This window comes from Sebastes umbrosus, chromosome 1 (assembly GCF_015220745.1).
Source record: "Sebastes umbrosus isolate fSebUmb1 chromosome 1, fSebUmb1.pri, whole genome shotgun sequence".
Lineage (NCBI taxonomy): Eukaryota > Metazoa > Chordata > Actinopteri > Perciformes > Sebastidae > Sebastes > Sebastes umbrosus.
Window position 1 is genome coordinate 8,797,590 of NC_051269.1, and position 21,941 is coordinate 8,819,530.

At 39.5% G+C, this 21,941-nt stretch overlaps 1 protein-coding gene across 2 annotated transcripts; it reads right to left on the bottom strand.

The window, feature by feature from the left end:
- Nucleotides 1-103: 103 nt before the first annotated feature.
- LOC119490648 (myosin heavy chain, fast skeletal muscle-like) lies at nt 104-21,758 on the bottom strand. Of its 2 annotated transcripts, XM_037774161.1 has the most exons (43): nt 21,609-21,757; nt 20,468-20,555; nt 16,178-16,354; nt 16,048-16,084; nt 15,679-15,889; nt 15,415-15,558; nt 15,168-15,324; nt 14,404-14,431; nt 14,181-14,292; nt 14,003-14,095; nt 13,700-13,763; nt 13,522-13,620; nt 13,331-13,434; nt 12,961-13,099; nt 11,762-11,880; nt 11,510-11,659; nt 11,254-11,424; nt 10,859-11,165; nt 10,592-10,659; nt 9,608-9,695; nt 9,310-9,427; nt 9,101-9,224; nt 8,859-8,995; nt 7,489-7,744; nt 7,148-7,390; nt 6,879-7,055; nt 6,649-6,794; nt 6,467-6,557; nt 5,588-5,977; nt 5,343-5,469; nt 5,140-5,258; nt 4,841-5,037; nt 4,566-4,749; nt 4,309-4,474; nt 3,933-4,057; nt 3,492-3,800; nt 3,198-3,401; nt 2,972-3,097; nt 1,953-2,123; nt 1,613-1,717; nt 857-952; nt 357-488; nt 104-232 (listed from the first exon to the last, which is right to left on the bottom strand). In XM_037774161.1, the coding sequence occupies exons 5-43, from the start codon at nt 15,880-15,882 to the stop codon at nt 212-214; spliced, it is 5,811 nt and encodes a 1,936-aa protein (XP_037630089.1). In that variant the 5' UTR covers nt 15,883-15,889; nt 16,048-16,084; nt 16,178-16,354; nt 20,468-20,555; nt 21,609-21,757; the 3' UTR covers nt 104-211. The 2 variants fall into 2 exon arrangements, with proteins under 2 accessions (XP_037630089.1, XP_037630099.1); XM_037774171.1 differs by lacking the exons at nt 104-232; nt 357-488; nt 857-952 and adding an exon at nt 1,200-1,306 and having other exon boundaries at nt 21,609-21,758.
- Between the last annotated feature and the right edge of the window lie 183 nt (nt 21,759-21,941).

The following is a 21,941-nucleotide window of genomic DNA, read 5'->3' on the forward strand; positions in this document are numbered from 1 at the left end:
TTTTAAAAAGACAGTATATGATCTTACATTTGAACTTTCTGCTTGTAATATTTGTGTATAATTAACTCCATACATTCTTTGAATTACGAGTGAAACAAACAGATTAATGGCACAAAAAGGCATTCAATTGCATGCAGATTTATTTCTTGTGACACATCAGACAAAAAAATCATATTGTATGATTTCTTGTACAATCTCGTCTAGATGATGCTCACTCTTCGGCGTCCTTTCCCTTTAAACAAATACAAAGAGACGAGTGAGAAGTTAGTGGATTGTCAACATATAAAGGTACAGAAATTCCTTGTATAAATATCATTACAGTGTACTGAACGACAAGAAATAAAAAATGAATATACCCTGACGATCTCACGGCTTTTGGCTCTCAGCTTGTTGACCTGAGACTCGGCGATGTCGGCTCTCTCCTCGGCTTCCTCCATCTCATGCTGCGTCTTCCTGTACCTGGTGAGGTGAGTGTTGGCCTGCTCCTCCTGGAAAGCACAAAGTTAAATGGGTGGAGTGCCTGGGTAAGCTCAGTTGGTAGAGCGGGTGCCCATATAACAAGGCTTGGTCCTGACCGCGGCGGCCCGGGTTCGAATCCGGCCTGTGGCCCTTTCCGCATCCACTCTCTCTCCCCCCTTTCCAAGACTCCATCCACTGTCCTCTCAATAAAAATGGAAAAATGCCCCCAAAAAAATAACTTAAAAAAAAAAAAAAAAAAGTTAAACGTCTTGAACTATCTTACCAGTTGTATGAAATGAAAAACCATTAAATCATGCTGTCAGTGCTCTGGTGTTATAAAAGGTGTTACTGGTGTGACGCCTATTTGCGTTGCATGTGTTGAATATTTCACACTCACGGCCTCCTCAGACTGCCTCTTGTAGGATTTCACTTTCAGCTGCAGCTTGTCCACCAGATCCTGAAGTCGGGCGATGTTCTTCTTGTCCTCCTCAGTCTAGTGGCGGTATACAGTATAGTCTGTTTGAGACCAGCACTAAAGCCACTAACATCATCCCAACGTCTTTTAGGAATATTGTTAAAAACGCTCGAGAGCACACAGTACAGTACATTCCTTCCTTTAAATGTAGGATGTGGACTCTTCAACTGAAGTCACTTCAGAACGACTAACAGGAGCAACCAAACAAGCTACAAACACTGAAGATGTGAATTAATGCACAACAGCAGAGAAACTTACATATTTCATTTTAACCACTTGCACAAGGATCCTTCAGTGCTGTCAATCAAGCTGTCTGTTAGAACTGAGTGTTTGTGCAGGTTCCTCCTCTTAGCAAATTCTCACAGAGAAAATCTGTTAAACACATCTATAAATCTCACACAAGTGGTCATACTAATACTGTATAAGCACATAACTGTATGTATCTATAGCTGCAACAGTAGAGTGTGTATTTTTAGCTCTATATCACTTTGTATGTCTGTCAGAGATTCAGACATGTGATGGGAATTCATGCCCTCTAGGGGTTTGAAACATATTCTACATCCAGTTAGTCTTCAGCCGCACAATTTAAAGAAAAATATCATATGATAATAAGCAGTTGTGTCACTCTCAAAGTTACATTTAAAGGTGCACAATGTAATGTGTTTTTGTTCTCTGTACCTGGTAAGTCAGCTCCTTCACTCTGCGTTCATATTTGCGGACGCCTTTCACAGCTTCAGCTCCGCGTCTCTGCTCGGCCTCGACCTCAGCCTCGAGCTCTCGGACCTGGACGATAAGAAGCGCAGATTTTATGGTGACAGAACTGAATGTGTTTGAACCGATAACAAATCTTTTATGAGCTTGTTGATAAACATATTTGTTAAAAGTAGAAAATAAATAATTGTAGGGGGGATGTAAATGTCCTCAAATTAAAGGTAAAATGGTTCTATTTCAAATCCAAATTGCAAGAGCAGAGAGACAAAATCAAAACGAAAATCATTTTCCTATATAGTGAACTTACCCTAGCCTCCAGTTTCTGGAGCTGCTTCTTGCCGCCCTTCAGGGCGAGATTCTCAGCTTCATCCAGACGGTGCTGCAGGTCTTTCACTGTCACCTCCAGGTTCTTCTTCATCCTCTCCAAATGAGAGCTGGTGTCCTGCTCCTTCTTCAGCTCTTCTGCCATCATGGCAGCCTAAACATGCAGTGATTGTAAGAAGGCCAATGAGCAGAAAGATCAAGGAAAGTAACGCCTAATTTGTAAGCCTAATGTAAAACAAAAAGGGTAGATTACTACAGAATCACGCTGTAAATATAACACAAAAATGTACTTTAAGTTATAATGAAATTGTAATGTCCATAAAATGTCATATTTCTTTGTCCCACACTGATTTGGGGCGGCTGTGGCTCAGAGGGTAAGAGCAGGTCGTCCACCAATCGGAAGGTTTGGTCACATGTCGATGTGTTCTTGAGCAAGACACTTAACCAAATTGCTCCTGAAGGCTGAGCCATCGGTGTGTGAATGAGTGTTTAGATTAGATCCTGATGGGCAAAGTTGGCACCTTAGCAGCCTCTGCCATCAGTGTGTGAATGTGTGTGTGAATGGGTGAATGCTGACATGTAGTGTAAAGCGCTTTGAGTGATCGGAAGACTAGAAAAACTCTTTTTGAGTTAATTGATTGTTACAGTTTAGTTTAACAGAAGCGACAACTTTAAAAATACTACTGTTATATAACCAAGATGCACTGGCCATTGCTAGAATAGATGTATAGCGACAGTTTCCAACATTGTTTTAACATCTCCTAAATTGTATTGTTGATGGCTGTCTGAGACTGTTTTTCTCTCACACCTGTTGTATATTCTACTTTATTCATAACTATTCATTAGTCGGCAATTTCATCTAGCTAACCTGTATTTAAAACCAGAGGCTGCTCCAAGGTAACCACTGGAATGTCTCAAACTTTGAGCTCCAATCTTCTGTATAAGCAGCTGGGTTTTAAATGACACATTAAGCAGATGCTAAAGTACTAAAAGAGGACTCACATCAGTGATGGCCTTCTTGGCCTTTTCTTCAGCGTTTCTTGCTTCCTGGACTGCATCTTCCACTTCACCTTGGACCTGGACAAGGTCGGCCTCCAACTTCCTTTTAGTGTTTATGAGATTTGTGTTCTAAAGGAAGAAATATATGGTGAGGTTTCTATACATTTACTTTCTATACATTGTCTTGTATTTAACAGTACTTATAAAATACAAATACTGTATATAATACCTGAGAGTGCAGCAGTCCCACGCGCTCGCTGGCATCAATCAGCTCCTGTTCAGCCACTTTGCGGCTCCTCTCCGTCTGCTCCAGTGCAGCTCTCAGCTCCTCGATCTCAGCCAGCATCAGGTTGTTCCTGCGCTCCACCATGGCAACCTGCTCCTTCATGTCCGCCTCACCTCTGAGAGCTTCATCAAGGTGCAGTATCGCATCCTGAAGGTAATACAAACTCCATTTACATATGTTTGAGCCACATAGCTGTATTTTTGTAGATGTTTATATATTACATGTTTATTGCCTGACCTTAAGCTGTCCCTGCACGTTCCTCAGCTGTTTCTGGGCTTCAGCTGCCTGGCGGTTGGCATGGCTCAGCTGAATCTCCATCTCATTGAGGTCTCCCTCCATCTTCTTCTTGATTCTCAGGGCATCGTTCCTGCTCCTGACCTCAGCATCCAAGGTGCTCTGCATGGACTCAATCACTCTCTGGCTGTTCCTCTTGATCTGATCGATCTCCTCGTCCTTCTCTGCGAGTTTTCTGTCAATTTCGTTCTTCACCTGGGTGAGCTCGAGCTGAACACGCATGATCTTTGATTCTTCGTGCTCCAGTGTGGCCTACAAAATGAAATGTAAAGGTGGAAAGCTTCAGAATGAAGAAGTGTTACGTATACAGAAGGGTGCATTTTTTGGATCAAGATCAAGATTCTTTGTTTGGATTTTTCTTTGCAAATAAGTCATTTTAAATACCTCTGCCTCCTCTAGGGCGGTCTGGACTTCTGCTTTGTCATTCTCGGCTGTCTTCTTCCCCTTTTCCAGCTCATGAATCGTCTTTCCTGATTCAGCAATATTTTCAGTCAAATCGGAGATTTCCTCTGTGGAGAAAACACAAAATTCACATGATACATTCAAATGTCTTCCTCAGCAAAGTTTAGAGTTGTAATTATAGTATTATACACATTTTTTTATCCAATTTTCTCTAGTATGATCAGGCCTGCCACTGGAGACCAAACTTGTTTAAACAATTTAACTTGCATTAATTTTGCATTTGCTGTAGGTTCTTGTTTTTCCTAAATCGTAAAGAGTGTATTTAATGTCAACAATCACGCAGGATTTGTTGTCTTACGTTGCAGATTCTTGTTCTCTCTCTTCAGGGTCTCCAGGTGGTCCAAAGTTTCTTCATATGAATTTTTCAGCTTGAACATCTCAGTGCTGAGAGAACGAGATTCTTTTAGAGATCCCTCCAGCTCTGCCTGGCTTTCCTCATACTTCTGCTTCCACTCGGCAAGAACCTGAAAACATAAAAAAAAGACCCTTGTGTTTCAGTAATTCACAATTCTACAGTCTTCATTGAAGCACACGGGGCACAAATAAAAATGTAACCTTGTCAAAGTTCCTTTGCTTCTTGTCGAGGTTGGCAGCCAGAGCATTAGCTCTCTCCACATCAATCATCATGTCTTCCACTTCACCCAGCAGTCTCTGCTTCGTCTTTTCCAGAGAGGCGCATTTAGCGTTCACAGCCTCGATGGATTCCTCTGCATCCTGAAGACGCTGAGCAAGCTTTTTCCTGAAGAATCATGTTATGATGAGTTATAGAATTGATGCACGTGATAACAGACTCAGGCTCCTGTGTAGGTGTATCCCTCCAAATGACTTACTTAGCCTCCTCCAGCTCCTCAGTGCGCTGAATGGCATCAGTCTCGTATTTGGCTCTCCACTGAGCCACCTCGCTGTTGGCCTTGGATAGTGCACGTTGCAGCTCAGATTTGGCCTCCTGCTCCTCCTCATACTGCTCTCTGAGCAGGTCGCAGTCATGACGAGATGACTGGACAGAATGAGCCAGGGCGTTCTTGGCCTAATAATGACAAAATACATAAAGTGGTAAATCAAATATCTTCTTATTAAGAAATACATTAGATCATTTGTTTGTACATTAAACAAAAGCATACTGCAATACCTTAACTTCATCTTCAAGGTGCCTTTTGAGCTCCTCAATTTGGTGAATATAAGCCTGTTTTCCTCTTGTAAGCTGTGAAACAAGAGACTCCTTTTCCTCCAACTGACGGCCAAACTCCCCTGATGGGAAAATGATGCTTTGGTTAGTAATTTGTGCCGACTCAAATCGTAATGTTTTCTGAAACACTGCAGTTTCACACTCACCATTTTCAGTCATCAGTCTTGATCTTTGAACATTCATTTCATTCAACTGACGCACATGCTCTTCATTCTTGGTTTTTAATTCACTCAGTTGATCCTCAAGAGTACGGCACATTTTCTCCAGGTTACCCTAAGGACATAAATCAACAATGTTGAGTCCACAGTCTTCATAATGCTACTGTAGATGATAAAACACGTATTGAGGTAGTTATTACACTTTAAATGACAGAAACATTTTTAAATTTGACCTTTGATTTGGCGACAGCCTCCATGTTGCTGCTGAGGTCATCGATCTCCATCTTGTATTCGCTCTTCTCTTTCTCCAGCTTCTGTTTGACTCTCTGGAGGTTGTCAATCTGTTCTCCAAGCTCTGCCACGCTGTCAGCCTGTTTCTTGCGGAGAGCTGCAGCGGTAGACTCGTGCTGCAGGGTGGACTCTTCGAGATCACGACGCAGCTTCTGAAACTCGGCCTCGCGCTTCTTGCTCATCTCGATCTGAACGGACGTCGCTCCGCCAGCTTCTTCCAGCCTCTCGCTGATCTCCTCAAGTTCCCTGGAGAGATCAGCCCTCTGCTTCTCCACCTTGGCCCGAGCAGCCCGCTCGGCCTCAATCTCCTCCTCCAGCTCCTCAATACGAGCCTGTGATGCAAAAAGAAAAGTACACGCTGTAGTCGTGTTCAAATGGCCTGAATGCCGAGCCTTATTTCAGATGTACAGTATAAAGTATGACTTTGCTTTTTTGGGGTCTGTGACAAAATTGTATTATATGAAAAAATAAGACGATGTAACTTGTCACAACACAGAAAGTCAACTGAACTCAACATTTCAAAATTGGTATAAGCAGAAATGTGAAACAGCAGTTAAACAAGACACTTAAAAGTGTCAAGTGAAGCCAACACCAATTAGATTATGACGATGTTTTAAATAATTCACTTTTCACGAATCCTAAATACTTGTTAAAGTTATTCAAATGACTTAATTATAAACATTATAAACATAACATCCCCTCCATCCATCCATCAGTAACTTCCATAAGAATTTACTGCAAACATATTTTTGATCGAGACACAATCCTTCAACAAAATTCCCCTCCACAAAGCCCAAACACATATCTACTCTACACGTCACCTGCAGTTCTTTGATTTTCTTATGAAGTTGAACTCCAAGTAACTGTTCATCTTCTATCTTGCCGAGAAGCTGACTCATCTCAAAGTCCCTCCTTTGTTAGCAAAAATAATGAAAAATGTTAGATGCACACTGTTATTTGGGGAATTGTGGAGTTTATAAATTCAATTCTCATTATTACATACTTCTTTATTTTCTCATCAGACTGCTGCTTATCATTCTCCAGATCCATTATGCACTCATGAGCCAGTTTCAGATCTCCTTCCAGCTTCCTTTTTGATCGCTCAAGATCCATACGGAGCTTCCTCTCTTGCTCCAAGGAACCTTCAATCTGGTGAATTCACACAGAGTGTAATGAGTACCAATATAGAAAGACTTTGGTGCACTCGTTTCAAACAAAAACACAGCCTCTTACGTCGTCCACTTGCTGCTCCAGCTTGGCATTGGCCTTGGTCAGAGTGTTGACTTTGTCTTCCTCTGCCTGCAGGTCATCAAGGGTCTGCTGATGGGCCTCTTGGAGGGCTTTCTTCTCTTTGGTCAACTTGGCAATGGTCTCATCTTGAGATGTCATTTCCTCAACCAGGTTTTTAACCTTAACAGTTTATATAAATACAATTATTTAATATTTAATCACAGTGTGTTTCTAATCCGCACAGTTTAGTAAAGAGAAATGCGAGACTGAACCTTGTTCTCAGTGGCATGCTTCTCCTTCTCCACTTTAGCCAGGGTGAGCTCCAAGTCATCAATGTCTTTCTTCAACTCAGAGCACTCGTCCTCCAGCTTCCTCTTCTTTGCCGTCAGCTCACCATTCATTTCCTCCTCATCCTCCAGTCTCTCAGCCGTCTCTTTGGCTTTGGCCTCAAGCTGGATTTTTGCTTTAATGAGCCCCTCACACCTTTCCTCCGCATCACTGAGGTTTTCAGCTTCCTAGATTTGATGGGACATAAAATCAAAATGATATTTATTGAACTTTAAAACCAAGGTCTCTGAAAAAAAAAGCAATTCCCTCTTTCTTTGTAACGTACAGACTGAATTTGGAGCTGCAAGTCGTTCTTCTCCTGCAGCAGAGAAACCATCTTCTCCTCCAGTTCTTTTTTCTTAGACTGAGTCTTTGCTAGATCCTCTTTCATCTTTCCAAAATCCTCTTTCATTTGGGCCATCTCCTTTTCAGTCTCTGCGCTCTTCAGCAGAGGCTTTATTCTGAAGTACAGCTTCATCCATGGCCAGGTTTTGACATTCATGAATGAGCGGATGTTGTACTGGATGGAGTAAATGGCTTCCCTGGTGATACAAGACAGAGCAAAATAAACTGAATTGTTCCTCTCCAGTTTAATAGGAAAAACACACCCTTACTTAAGACAATAAGACAATTAGGTGAAACTCTGTCTTATTGCTGCAACCCTTACATCCCTTTTTGTGTGTAGAAATTATATCAGCTTAGAACTCCTGGCCAATGAAGGAAGAGCCATCAAAAGGCACCCCAGATATGAACCCATAGATCTGACCCACCCAGTGTAATCACATCTTCTCTGCTCTTTCCTCCAGAGCAGAAGAGAGATCAAGTGGTCTATCTGATCAAAAACTGCAGTTAGGTAACACACTCCCGTTTCTTGTCCCCACGTTAGAGTTCAAAATAAAGAATTGAAACAGAGGATTTGGTACATATGAAGAAAGCTCCCTCGGATAATTAGAGGAGTACGTGTCCTCTAGTAGTCTACCATGTGGCTTGCACTTGCCATGGCACTGGAGGATGCCAAATGAAATGCAATTATGCAAAAAGTTTCTGTTCCACCTAGTTACCATTTATTTTGGAGCATCATAATTAAGTAAAACCATTAATTCAATAATTAGAAGGATTTTAGTAGAAAATATTTTTCATTCCTATACTCTGCAAAGCTAGAGGAGCAGACTCCTAAGTCTCTCTGGATCTCATTAGGATGTCAGACATACACTGAACTGAATTAAATATTAACCAGGAGCGACCACTTTGAGGCAACCAGTACACTAGCACAGACTCTACAACAGCAAGTCCAGTAACTGCATTCACAATTATAGTTACTGGAAGTATGAAGAATATGCTGGTTAAACATCTAACCTGCACAACATAATGTACACTACATATACAGGATGTTGATCAGAAAAAGAGTTTACAGCAATGAGTATTTCACTTCATAGTCTCGGTACTTTGACTCATTCAGTCGTCTTTTACATCTGTAGCTGTGTGTAGCGCGACTTTTCCTTGGTAGTGACTGACTCAATGTCCAGGGTATGAGCAAGAAAACACAGCATCACTGTACTGCACATACAGTATAATACTGCATCATCCCACACCTACAGCAAATTCTATGTTTTTTTGCTATAAGTGCCACAGTGTATTACAAAACACTAAGCCCACCTTCTCTCCATCATTTTGGCAAATTCTCGTCTCATGAGGAAACCTCTGCAGAGAGCCTGAGTCATTGTGACCAGCTCAACCAGTTTCTCATCTCTCATCTCCTCAAGCATACCCAGTACTCCAGCCTTGAAGAATACCTGACGATAGACGCAATAACATTAATTTAATCAAAACACTTTGGTTCTGTTTCAAGCTAGTTTCATTATTTCATGACTGTAATGAAGTCTGTTCATGTACTGTACCTTGGTATGGCCAAATCTGTACTGGGATTTATCCACATTTATGGATTCCAGCAGTTTCTCTGAGGCCTTCTTGTTGTCGATGAACTGTCCCTCAGGGATGACACTGGCATTCAATACTTTGTATCTGAAAGGATTTATTTAAATCAGACTTCATCAACAGGACAGAATCAACAAATGTGGACTGAGAGGTACAGAAATAGTTACTGTACCTCTGCTTGAAGTCACCGTAGAGGATTCTGCTGGGGAAACCTTTCCTGCAGATCCTGATACCTTCTAGTACACCGTTACACCTCAGCTGGTGGATGACCAGGAAGTTCTCCATGAGACCTTTAACAGGAACAAGCACACCCCAATATGATAGCTGATGAAGCCCTCGCACAGATCCGTGGTAATGTAAAGGTGTGTCATTCGCAGACATCGCCTTGATTTGAACAGCAACTATGGGACAGGCAGGCTAACCATACAGTAGATGAAAAGTGAGGTATGAATTCTTTTTTTGGGACCTACCTGGTGTTTTTGACTCATTGGGAATCAAACAGCGCACAAAGTGTGGGTGAGTGCTTCTTAAGTTGGTCATCAGTTTGCCCAAGTTTTCCTGTTGATGGACAAAACATTTCTAATTTATATTTTCCCCAAAGAATTTGACAGTGATATGACTACGCTGTCCTATAATACATGTTCCATAACTTTTAGATAACAGCACAAAAATAGAAATGGTGGCAAATAAATGAGCTTAACATTGAAGTTTCAGTTTGTAGAGCTTGAAAGGGAGAGGTTTGGTGGTACGTCTAAACTTATGTATATACTAAAGTATATATATATGTTTCATTAGTAAATGTTTTACTGTTTTGAAAGAATTTTGTCATTTTGCTTGCTTCTCCCAGTTTCCAGTATCAGGAGACCAGACCACCCGTAATTAATACATCACCTTGATCTGCAGTATTCAGGTAACAAACCTGATCTGCTACAAGAAGAAATCTATGGTAAAAAAAAAAAAAGTCCTTAGAATTAAGGTTGAAGCTCCCCATGAACTCCAGATCCAGATTTTTTTTTTTTTTTTTTTACTTTATATACAAGTATATATAAATATATTTTACTTTTCTGTTTTTGTGATTTTTGGGTTGTCTTACCTATGTGGCATCCAGAGTAAGGGAAGGGAGGAGGCTTTTTTAAAAAAAGACTGGAGGGGCAAATAAAATCCATTTGTCGGGCCGTTGATGAATAATATTTCCAGAATTATAGATGTATGTAGAGGCTGATTATTTGCTGTTATACTCAATCTAACCTCCAGTATTGAAAATAAACATTTGATTATTAAAAAAAGAAAAGAAATCTATGGTATAAACGAGTCACCAATGAACTACATGCTTGGTTCTTGTGTAAAGCTTAGTGTCAGGATCTCCTATTATGAACAATCCCTGCACGGTGGACAGTCGTTCATATACATGTAGGTATTAAAAGTGATCACAAAATGTATTAGTGAAAAATTACCCTGAAGAGAGCCGATACTGTCTGGAAGGAGCCGCCCTTCTTCTTGGCAGCCTTCTTTCCTTTACCCTCTGTAAAAAGCATTTACATGATAGTATTGACGTTGGCAAATATACTTTTTATCTTAAATTCTTTGTGGAGGATTTTGCATAAACACCCTCAGCTTCCCTTATTCCTTCTCTGTAAAAAACTAAACTATGAAATTATCATGATCCAGCAAATTTTATTCCATCTTACATGGTGTGTGGTACCTTATATATGAAAAACTACCTTCTGCTCCGGCATGTGCTGCATAGAGGTGAGACAACAGCTTGACTGAAGACTTCTGGTAGAGTTGAACCACTGAGTCGTTCAGGGGGTCTTTGTTCTTATCCAGCCAGCCTGTGACATTGTAATCAACAGTGCCGGCATAGTGCATCAGGGAGAAATGGGCCTCAGCTTTGCCTTTGGCAGGTTTGGGTTTCTGGAAGGGAGCACTTTTTCCAAGATGCTGGTCAAAGAGTTTGTTCTTGAAGGTCATATCTGTTGCCTTGGGGAACATGCACTCCTCTTCAAGGATGGAGAAGATGCCCATCGGCTGTCATGATGAAATGATTATTTAAAACAAAAACCTTCAAGTCATTGGATAGTTTTCTGTGTTTGTGAATATACAGCATGTCGCTCACCTTCTCAATCAGCTCAATGCAGGCAGCCAAGTCCATACCAAAATCAATGAACTCCCATTCAATGCCCTCTTTCTTGTACTCTTCTTGCTCCAGCACAAACATGTGGTGGTTGAAAAACTGTTGCAGTTTTTCATTGGTGAAGTTGATGCACAGCTGCTCCAAGCTGTTGTACTTGAAATGGGAAAGAAGGTGTCAAACTTGTATTGTACCGGTTCACTCTGTAAAACTTAACTAGTACAATGTGTTGTTTACTCACATCAAAGATTTCAAACCCTGCAATGTCTAAGACACCAATGAAAAAGTTTCTGGGCTGCTTGGTATCCAGCATCTCATTAATTCTGATGACCATCCACAAGAACATTTTCTCGTAAACGGACTTACTGAGAGCCATCACTGAATTATGCACCTAAAGATTCAAAGAGTTGGAGTTCTGGTTATACGGAACAAGTGGTATTTTTATATTAATTAATACATTTATGTTCATTAACTAATATTTTAAGTAAATTACCTGTGGCACTGTTTGACCTTTAACCACCATTTCATTGCCGACCTTGACTCTTGGATAACATAAAGCCTTGTGCATTTCAGCAGAGTTCAGGCCCAGGAGGTAGGCGATTTTATCTGCCTCTGATAAAAACAAAACAAAACACAAAGATTATCACTCAATGTTGCCACTAAGTTACAAATGTGATTGGTGATGATCTGAAAATCTACAGTATTTTTTACAACATCCATTCATTCATGGTGTGCTGCTTATTTAGATCCAGATCACTGTGACAAAGTGTAGGGTATCCCAGACATTGTTCTCCTCAATATAATCCTCCAGCCCCTCCCGGGGAATCCTAAGGCATTCCTGAGCCAAATGGGATCCAGCATTTTCTGGGTCTGCCACAGGGTCTCCTCCCAGTTGGATGTGCCCAGAATATATTACTTGGGAAGCAACTGGGAGGCATCCTTATCAGATGCCCAAACCACCTCAACTGGCTCCTGTCGATGCAAAGGACCAGCAGTTCTATTCTGAGCTCCCTCTAGTTATCTGGATTCCTTAACCTGACCTTAAAGGTGCAGTGAAATGGAAAGTTAGAGCGTCTTTAGCTTCTGTACTGTGACATATTTCACAGTGAAACAGAATATTCTCCTATATTTGAGCTTGGAGTTTAGCGCAATACGGAGCTAGAGAGTATTGTTGGCTACACACACACACACAACTCCCTAACCAATTGTTAGATCAGGACAAGGGACAGATAAAAGGGAAATTGTCAACTGGCTCTGTATCACTGCAGCGCGGGCAGTACATGCAGATGAATGGCGCCCGGAGCTCCCCACTCACTCGCTGGAAAAAGTAAGACGGTTGTTTAGTGTTATCCGGCAAAATATAATACTCTGTTACAGATTTTTTTTACATATATTTGGCACACAACAAGAGATAAATGAACAATTAACACAAGGACACAGGATTAAAACTAGGAAAATGCATTTTTCATTTTCACTGGGTCTCTAAGGGTAAACTGAGACACCCTGCAACACCCTAGAACTTTTAACACTAACTTTTACAATGCCATCATTCTCAATTGTGGAAGAATGATTGAATAAACAAATACACAGTATAAAAGTAGAACTCTGATTAAACGTATGCAGTGAAAGAATCATTACAGTATTTTAGTAATGAGTAGTTGGTTGCACAAGTATGATATTAACAAATTTTACCCTCAGTGCCGTCAGGCTCAGCCTGCTCTTCACGCTGCTTCTGCTTAAACTTCATGTTTCCGTGATGCATCACAGCTCCAGTCAGCTTGTAAATGCTTATCTTCTCTTCAGCAGTGAAGCCCAGGATGTCGATGGCAGTCTGCAGAAATCAAAAACACAGATTTCCCATATATATTTATAAATATATATGCTTTTGTCTTTCAGTAAAGGATCCTCATTACAGACGAAGGTTTACTGGTTCATTGTGGGTTATCAGTTGCTCCAACAATACATCACAATGACATCTGAGGAGCCCCTTACAGTATGTACAATATTTAATCCCTTAAAGTTACAGTATCAATGTTTTGGATTTTGCAGCGTGTCTGCTCACATCAGTGGCGATGAACTCCTCGATGTCGTTGATACTCTTGACAGTGATTTCACCGTGACTTATCATGGGAAAGTCGTACGGATTGGTGGTGATGAGGAGAGCCTCTGAAAAACATTTATTGTATTTCATTACACAGATTCAGGTGAAGCACGCATTTATTCTATAAAATGATACATGGCTAAATGTCTCACCTATCAGCTCAATTTTGTGGCCTGTTGCGAGCTGATAGAAGATGTGGTAGCTCCTCTCAGCAGACAGCTGGAACGTCACTCGAGACTTCTCCAGCAGATCTAGAAATCAAAGCGATACACTGGTTTACAGTTTGTCCTTTCGTCAAACCTTCTGGATAATGAGTGGCTGGAGGCTTACATGTTTCAATGTCAGCTGAAGCCAACTTTCCAGTTGATCCAAAATGGATTCTGATGAATTTACCCTACAGAGGTATGCAGTTATCAGTGTAAGCATATTTGTGAGTGACTCACTCTGGTCTACTTATATTTGGTAGTAAATGTTACTATTCAGTACTATACAAACAAAAACAGCACACTTCTCAATTTTGATATTGCACAACATTCTATAGTGTAAAGACAAACAAAAATACTGAGGGCGGTGAAGACTATCTTAAAGCAGACACTATTTTAAAGCAGCAGGATCTTGTGAACCGAAACTTACAAAGCGGGATGAGTTGTCATTCCTCACAGTTTTGGCATTACCATAAGCCTCCAGCAGTGGGTTGGCTGCAATGATTTGATCCTCCAGCGACCCCTTAAAACAATGACACATGACATGTGTTTGCATTTACACTTTCATAGATATCATACATACGTACAGTATATATCACATTATTTACCTGCATCTTTGATAGTTGCTCAGTTTTCTTTCCTCCTCCAGCCACTGCGATTGTCGCAAAGTACTGGATGACACGTTTGGTGTTGACAGTCTTTCCTGCACCAGATTCTCCACTAGAATGAAGATAATTATACAGTATGACACACATGTTGGGGTAAGTCAGACATGATACATGTACAGAAAAAATCAGTCTGAGCTATATCAATCCAAAAGCATTGACTTACGTAATCAAGATTGACTGATTCTCACGATCTGTTGAGAGATTGAAATTTGAACACACACATTATGTTATTGCATTCATTTATCTTAAAGGTCCCATATATTGTAAAAGGTGAGATTTTCATGTCTTTTATATTATAAAGCAGGTTTAAGTGCTTTATAAATACTGTTAAACTATCAAAACGCTCAATATACGGAGAAATACACACAGTCCTTATTCAGAAATTGTGCATTTGAAACAAGCCGTTAGGATTTTTGTCCATTGGTGATGTCACAAATATACAATATTGAGACCATTACGCAGTTTTAAACGTAAACATTCTAAATGTGTCCCAATTTATTTCCTGTTGCAGTGTATGTAAATAACATCAGCTGACAGGAAGTAAACATGGACCCAAACAGTTTAGCAACGCAATTCCATTGCCATTCCGTTGAAATGCGCTAAAACGGAGTGTTTCAGACAGAGGGTAAATACAGGTATATTCAGGCAGACAGTATGAGGAAAATAAAGTTTTTTTTTAACATTACAGCATGTAAACATGTTCTAGTAAAAACACAAAATACAAGTATGAACCTGAAAATGAGCACGATATGGGACCTTTAAATTGTATTATTGCATTATTTTTTTTATATCGCAGCAGTCAGAGAGTCACAATAAATTGCATGTTTACAAGTGACAACAAACTGTTGTAAAGATATCAAAACAGTGTATCATTTTTTATAGAGTGACAGATTCAGGACAGATTGCAGCCTAAAACCTGATTGATACCTTGGAGCATGAACTGATAGGCATTGTCCGAGATGGAGAAGATGTGGGGTGGAGCCTCAATCCTCTTTTTGCCTCTGTATGCTGCTACAACCGCTGCGTCATACACTGGGAGCCACTTGTAAGGGTTCACAGTCACGCAGAACAGCCCTGAGTAGGTCTGTTACAAGAAGAGGACATACTGTATATATTAAACATCAGCTTCATACTTGCAATACATACTGTATTACAGTGCAACAACTAGTCTTACGTAGATCATCCACGCTGCATAGCGCTCTTTGAGGTTATACAGCACAGCAGGCTCACTGAGGTGGGTCATCATGGCCATGTCCTCAAGCTTATCGTACTTTGGAGGGTTCATGGGGAAGATGTCATCGTCCTTTACAGTGACAGTCTGCACCAAAAACAGTGAAGAATTAGTGATAAGAATGTGTGGCGCCATAAAGTGTGAGGATATGTAGCCATTATTTGTATTTGTGTCTATTGTATTATAAGACAATAGATGTCTACATACCTTCCCACCATGTATTTCAACGGTGGCTTTGCCACCCTCCTTTTTCACTACTTTCCCCTTCACATACATCTCAGTGGGCACCGTCACGTAATAAGCTGATTTGGCCTCAAAGGGAGCGTTTTGAGACTCTATTCTCTCCCTTTCAGATTTCCGGAGGTATATGGCCGCCGGGCCATAACACTCCATTTCCGCGTCCGTACTCATGGCAACTCTGTAATTAAAATATAAATGAAATAACAAAATTTGGATTTACAGAAATACATTTTAAGATCAAATAAAATTAAAAAGTGCATGGCTTATCAATACATTTTTAATTTGATTTAGTATCCCTTTTTTCAGTCAAGTCACTAGTTGCATGATAACATTTACCTTTTTGTTGCCAAGTGAGGCAGTTGTTATGTGGATACTAAGAAAAAGTCAAATTAGAAAAAGAAACACGTGAAACTTTCTGCAATCTTAACTAATCATTGAATTCATTAAAAGTCACTAGAAGACTCACCTTGGTTGGCAGCCCGTCAGTCCAAAGCTTCTGACGAGCCTGGGAGTGCGTCTTTTATACTGAAACCTCTGAACACCACGCAGGAACAGCCCTCCTGTTTAGGTCACAAAGCTCGTCTTTGAGAGTGATGTCAGATGACCTTCTCCACCCCATCATCACAACCGGTGTCACCGTATCCTGTATGATACAACAAGAGCATTAACATTAAATGATACCCCAGATCAAAATTGCAGATTCCTGTCCAAAAACCAAACCGATGAACCAAGTGGTTTAACTACGAGGAATAATTGATGTATTTTTTAGTTACTATAGGACTTTATTGTTAAAATTTAAATGAAGAATTAAGCTATTACTCAGAATCTACTTGAATGTGGGCCAGAAAGTCTCATTACAGGATTATTTTCTCCATCTGCACTCACACAAGTTTTGTTATACCATCAGACAAACCTTTGGCAGTGACATTGTTTCAAACATCTCTTGAGCATCGGGCCAAGTGCTCAGTTGAGGCTAATTTAGGATCCCATAATGGTCCATTATACTGTTGTGCTTTCTCTCCAAAGAAAGATGACACCTGGGGCGCTGTGAAAGTATTCTCTTGTGGTGTGATTAAGTTGCAATAAAAAGGTGATATCCAATATGTCTGGCCTTTCTTTGGTCTTATTAGGACTTAAAACAAATATAGCCTCCAGCTCACAAATGCCCATCCTCTTACTATTGCAATTGTTTACAAATGCTTCAGTTAATTACATGTCTGATGTATTTTAGCATCCTGTTACTAAGCACCTCAGTAAAAATTCCAAGCTGTGAAGCTCCCTATTCTTGTTTCAGACTATCAGTATTGTCACTAGGTTACAAACTCATCAACTTCAGTTTAGTTAGGTTCTGTATCATGATAAGTAGAGACCTACAGAAGTTTGTTGTTATTTCTGTTTCTCTGTAGTTTGATGAGTTTGATGGGCGCAGCTTGGTGCTGGCATTCCTTATTGTTCGGTTCCTGCGGGGGGCCTCTGCTGCTAGAAATGCTTGTGCTGTAAGTATTTGGAATAATGTGCCACCCAAATGAGCTATGTGTGACTGAGTCGTTTATGGTACGAAGTGCAGGGCGCTGGGTTAGAGAAAAGTTAGTCCGAAAATATAATATTGGAAAACAGAAACTGTTTGATGAGAACTTCTTGTGGTTTCTCTATTAATATTCTTCGTTTTGTGTGGAGTTTATGTTCATGTATGGCTTATGTAAACATGCAGTGATGAAATTATGTCATCCAAAGGAAATTAACGCATGACAATGATTCAATTGTAATGCATTTTTCCACCGGTTACCTCACCATTTCAGTTGTATGGGATGGTCTTTATTGTGTTATGTCAGCCAGTGCTGTAAAGGCCAGTGTGCTGTTAACGTATGTAACGCTGCAAACAAGAGGAGGAGATGAGGTAGGGAATCTGGTAAACACTACATTAATAATAATAAAGTAACAACACTCACTAGGAAAGTAAGACATACTGTACTGTAAACATGGAAAGGTCTCTAAGAGAAGGTAAATAAACAAATAAAACAAACTGGGAAGCTCCCATGCATATTTGAGATTGGAAGAGATATCGGACCAGTGCAGCTGCTCTAAGCCTTTATAATTCTGTACACTAACAAAAACTCCGTGGTTAATATGTAATAATATACTCTATTTTCTGAATTTGTTTGTTTATAAGCCTTTATCTGCATCCACTGTATTAACTGGTAAAAATAAATAGAACCAATAATCAACTGCAAATATTTGCCTAAATGAAAACAGATTCACAATTTGTCCACCTAATAGACCACCTGTTGGTTTTGGGTAAACACTGTCTAGTCTTCAGGGTGGCCCAGACATTTTTGAATTCCAAAGCAGCTAATATTCCCTTACGTGTGATAAATAAGACATCTCTGTGCAGGTGTTAGGCAGCACAGCGAAAACTTTGTTTGTGTGCGTGCGCGAGTCTATGTGTGAGAGTGTGCGTGTGTGATCATGTGTGTGTGTTATCATTTGATCTCGCATGATAGAGAAATTCATATTACTAAAAGCAGAAAGGGAGTGAGGAAAAGAGAGATTGAGAGTGAAGCTTTTCTTTGCTGTTTTCTTGAGTCGACTCCGAAAAGGATACGTACTGAATTGCGTTCAGAATACTGAAAACAGGGAGTTCAAGTAAGGTAAATATTTAAAAGGTGGGCCTTCTCATTTTTTGTTGTTAGTATGTGACAAATGTAATGTAGTTAATATCGTGGTACTGTCTGCATTTAGATGTGTATTACTTATAATATTAAAGCGGTTACCTGTAAAGTTTAAAACTCTAGTAAAACAGGCATGATTTGTTTTTGTTGATTGATAGATGATGCAAAGATGTTGGTGTTATCCTAATATCTATTTAATTTGAGACATAAAATTATATAAACATGTTTTTTATACAACATCATATGTGATGCGGTGCATGCTGAAACCAAGGACATGACCTTCTCGACAAATTTGTCTTCATGTGGTGAAAAAATACTCAAAACTCACATAACAGAATAAGACCTGAGTGTAATAATAAGGTCAGTATTAACAGCTTTTAAGTCTTTTATAGTCAAAAGGTGGTTGCTGAGTAATGATATCATAGTATTTTAGTCTAGTTTTGTTCACTACAACTCTAATTGAGGTTAAACACGTACAGAGTTTCATCAAGATTATGGTAAAGTTATACATTGTCTGTATATGTATTTCAGCATTCATGATTAAAATTTGTTTGTTTAGTGTGTTGACAAGAGTGCCAGGTAACCCTTGCAAATTTACAGGTTGTTTTAGATCTCTACAAAGAGACATGAGTGCGTGAGGCTGTCAGTGATTGACTCTTCATGGATTAATTTGGTAAGTGTACTTAGTGCAAAAGTTCTGTTAAAGTAACCCGTTATTTGTGACAAAACTACAGATTTTTTAAAAATGAATTGAAAACTTGGCTTCTTACCTAGCCCTTTGATGAAACAGCATTGCATAATTTTGAATCCAAAATGTTGATTGAGTTAATTGAGTGACATGCTAAGTTATAGTGTACTTCTGTTCTAAGACAATTTAGATTTTTTTTAAAGGTGCTCAATACGATATTCGAGCAGAGGGATTGCAGCAACACAACTCTCTCAACGGCTGTGCCAGCTACTAGCAGCTAACAGTGTTAACAACATTAACAGTGCAAACAATGGCAACACTGCTGACAGAGCCAACAGTGTTATCCTGGGGGGAACCGGAGTTACACTTCACGCCATCGCCATTGGTTGGGACGGTGTTATCAGCAGTAACCAACGTATTGTAGCAGTGCAGAGCGGCGACCATTAGCTAGCCAGTGGGGCATAACAGGGAGACTTACATGCACTAACATGCACGCATGGCCGGCCCAGCTACGTAAACAAAGCACAGAGAAGCTCGGATTACAACACACACAGAGGGAGAGTGACTTCATTAGACATTACACCTCTATATCTTTATATTGCAAATAGTCGTTTGCCGCTAAATTAATGCTCTGGATATCGTATTGAGAATCTTTAACACGGGACTTTTTCTACATAAGAGATATGTGTTTCAATTCATTTTCTTGAATATACTCCTTCAGTTGTGTGTCCGTCCATAAGGGACTATCAGCTACCAGATACCAGTTTAAGTATATAGTACTTTTTAAATTAATTTGAGTAAAATGTAGGCTTTCATTTGAATTCTAATTAAATCCAAATTACTATTAAATGCTCCGTATGCCCATAATAAATAATGGGCATATCATTTAGTTAGTTGTCTCTGGTTAGTTAGTGTAAAATATCATCTTTAATATTTATTCGTTAATTTTGCATAACTTCGTGTGTACAGCAGTTGTGGATTACATTGCTTCACCTTGAATAAAGTAATAGATTTATTCATTTATTGACTTGTTTTTAATTCTGGTCATTTCTATCCCCTGCAGATAAGTGGTTCTTTACATGGAGATACAGAAGAAAATCCAGTTCTTCTCTTCACTTTGCATGCTTGCCCATTTCTGAATGAGCCTTCCAATATAACTGTATTCCCAAGACAACATTTTCTCATGCAGGAATACTTTTAATTACACAGACTGCCAATTAACATGTTCATTCTGTGAGTGGTGCACACCAATGCAAATAAACGTCATTTAGGTGATTTATTGAGAATTGCTTGCATTATTTCCCCTTTATCCTCGAGTATTTTCTACTTTGTCCTGGAACAATTGCAGGTATATGTTACAACAGTTAGTTAGTGTTATACCTTCAGCTATCTCTCAAACCTTTCTTTGATGTTTCTGTCAGTTGGCTTGGATCCATCTCACACAAGTCTCCTTTCTTTTCCTTTCTTCTTCTTCCACTTCCTGTGTACTGTAGATGAGGAATAATATAGCATCAGTTAGTTGGTTTAGTAAATTTGTTTTCTATATTAGGAAAAAAATATATTTGATCGGAAAAGTGCAAATCTAGTAAAAATGTATATAGCATTTCACTAAGTATAATATAGGAACAAAAGAAATTTACTGTGCACTTAAAATGGCTAATTTACCATCTACTTAGTATTATGAAATAGTGGTGAAAAGGGACTTTTCAAGTCTGTCTTAAAAAAATGTCACAAGCCCATATGAACATTCAAACAGTAATCACTGTCTGGGGAAAAACAAAGAGGGAAGATACTGACTTAATTTGTCTAACTCACACTGTTGACACCCCATTTTATCTTCAGATAAACTTGGGAATGTATTTTTACACAGAACAAAAGCTGTAAATTTTGTACCCCATCACCTACTGTACATTGGAAGTGCATTAGAAAGGCATGTTTTAATGACCGGTATGAACAGGAGGAATGATAACAGCAAGCAATAACTGTTTCAATGTATATATGAGCATATGAGCAATGTTTTAAGACGGACTTGAAAAACCTTTAACCTGTACCCCTTTAACAAAAATATAAGTGCCATGCTCACTATTGGCCTGTTGAGACGGATAGGCTACTGATGCCTGAGTGAATGTCTTAATACATATTTAAGTGTCTATACTGGGAGCATTACATCAGCTGCATACAATAGGTGACACAACCGTCTTGTAACAGAACTCTGTGACTGGCTATGCTGGTTATATTTTATTGCACATTTATCATCATACTCTCAGAAAAGACTATAAAAAAGCTGCAGTACATCACTATATTTTAAATCAGATAATACAATAGTGAAATAATAAATAAACAATTACAAGCAGAGATATAAAGGAAAGTAATTAACTGATTTTTTTATCTTGACTTCTATATTTCTAAGTGAGTTAAATGAAAACATAAAATAAAAGGCAAACACACAAAATATGAACCAATGACATGCATGTACAGAAACCTCTACGCATGAATCGCAAATTGTGATATCTAGAATAGATCTGTAATATCTGTCATACCATATTTTAAAAGGGTTATGGTGGACCGTCCAGGGTGTTTCTCTGCCTTCTGTCCAATGCGTATTGGGATAGAATCCAGCATGCCCTTGTGACCCTGAATAGGCACAAAGTAAAGACAACGCATAAGTGAATTCATATTTCTTAATCAGTATTCACAATGTTAGAATACTTAACTCACTAAAAGAGTTGGTGACATGGTGTAATGTCAAGGCACTAGGTTGATGACAGAGAAGCTGGTAACATTAGCATTATGTTTACACCTTAGCAACTTGAAGCTCCCTCTGGTGTTTATAAGATGTCAGTGACCCCCCAACCACAAACAGCACACACACC

What these genes read in the sequence shown, in the direction of transcription:
- LOC119490648 (XM_037774161.1), bottom strand. Translation starts at nt 15,882, where the DNA reads ATGAGTACGGACGCGGAAATGGAGTGTTATGGCCCGGCGGCCATATAC. An exon ending in AGCAACTATCAAAGATGCAG is followed by an intron (nt 14,096 to 14,180) that starts GTAAATAATGTG and finishes CATTGTTTTAAG; the next exon opens with GGGTCGCTGGAGGATCAAAT. An exon ending in CCAAGAAGGCCATCACTGAT is followed by an intron (nt 2,124 to 2,971) that starts GTGAGTCCTCTT and finishes CTGCATGTTTAG; the next exon opens with GCTGCCATGATGGCAGAAGA.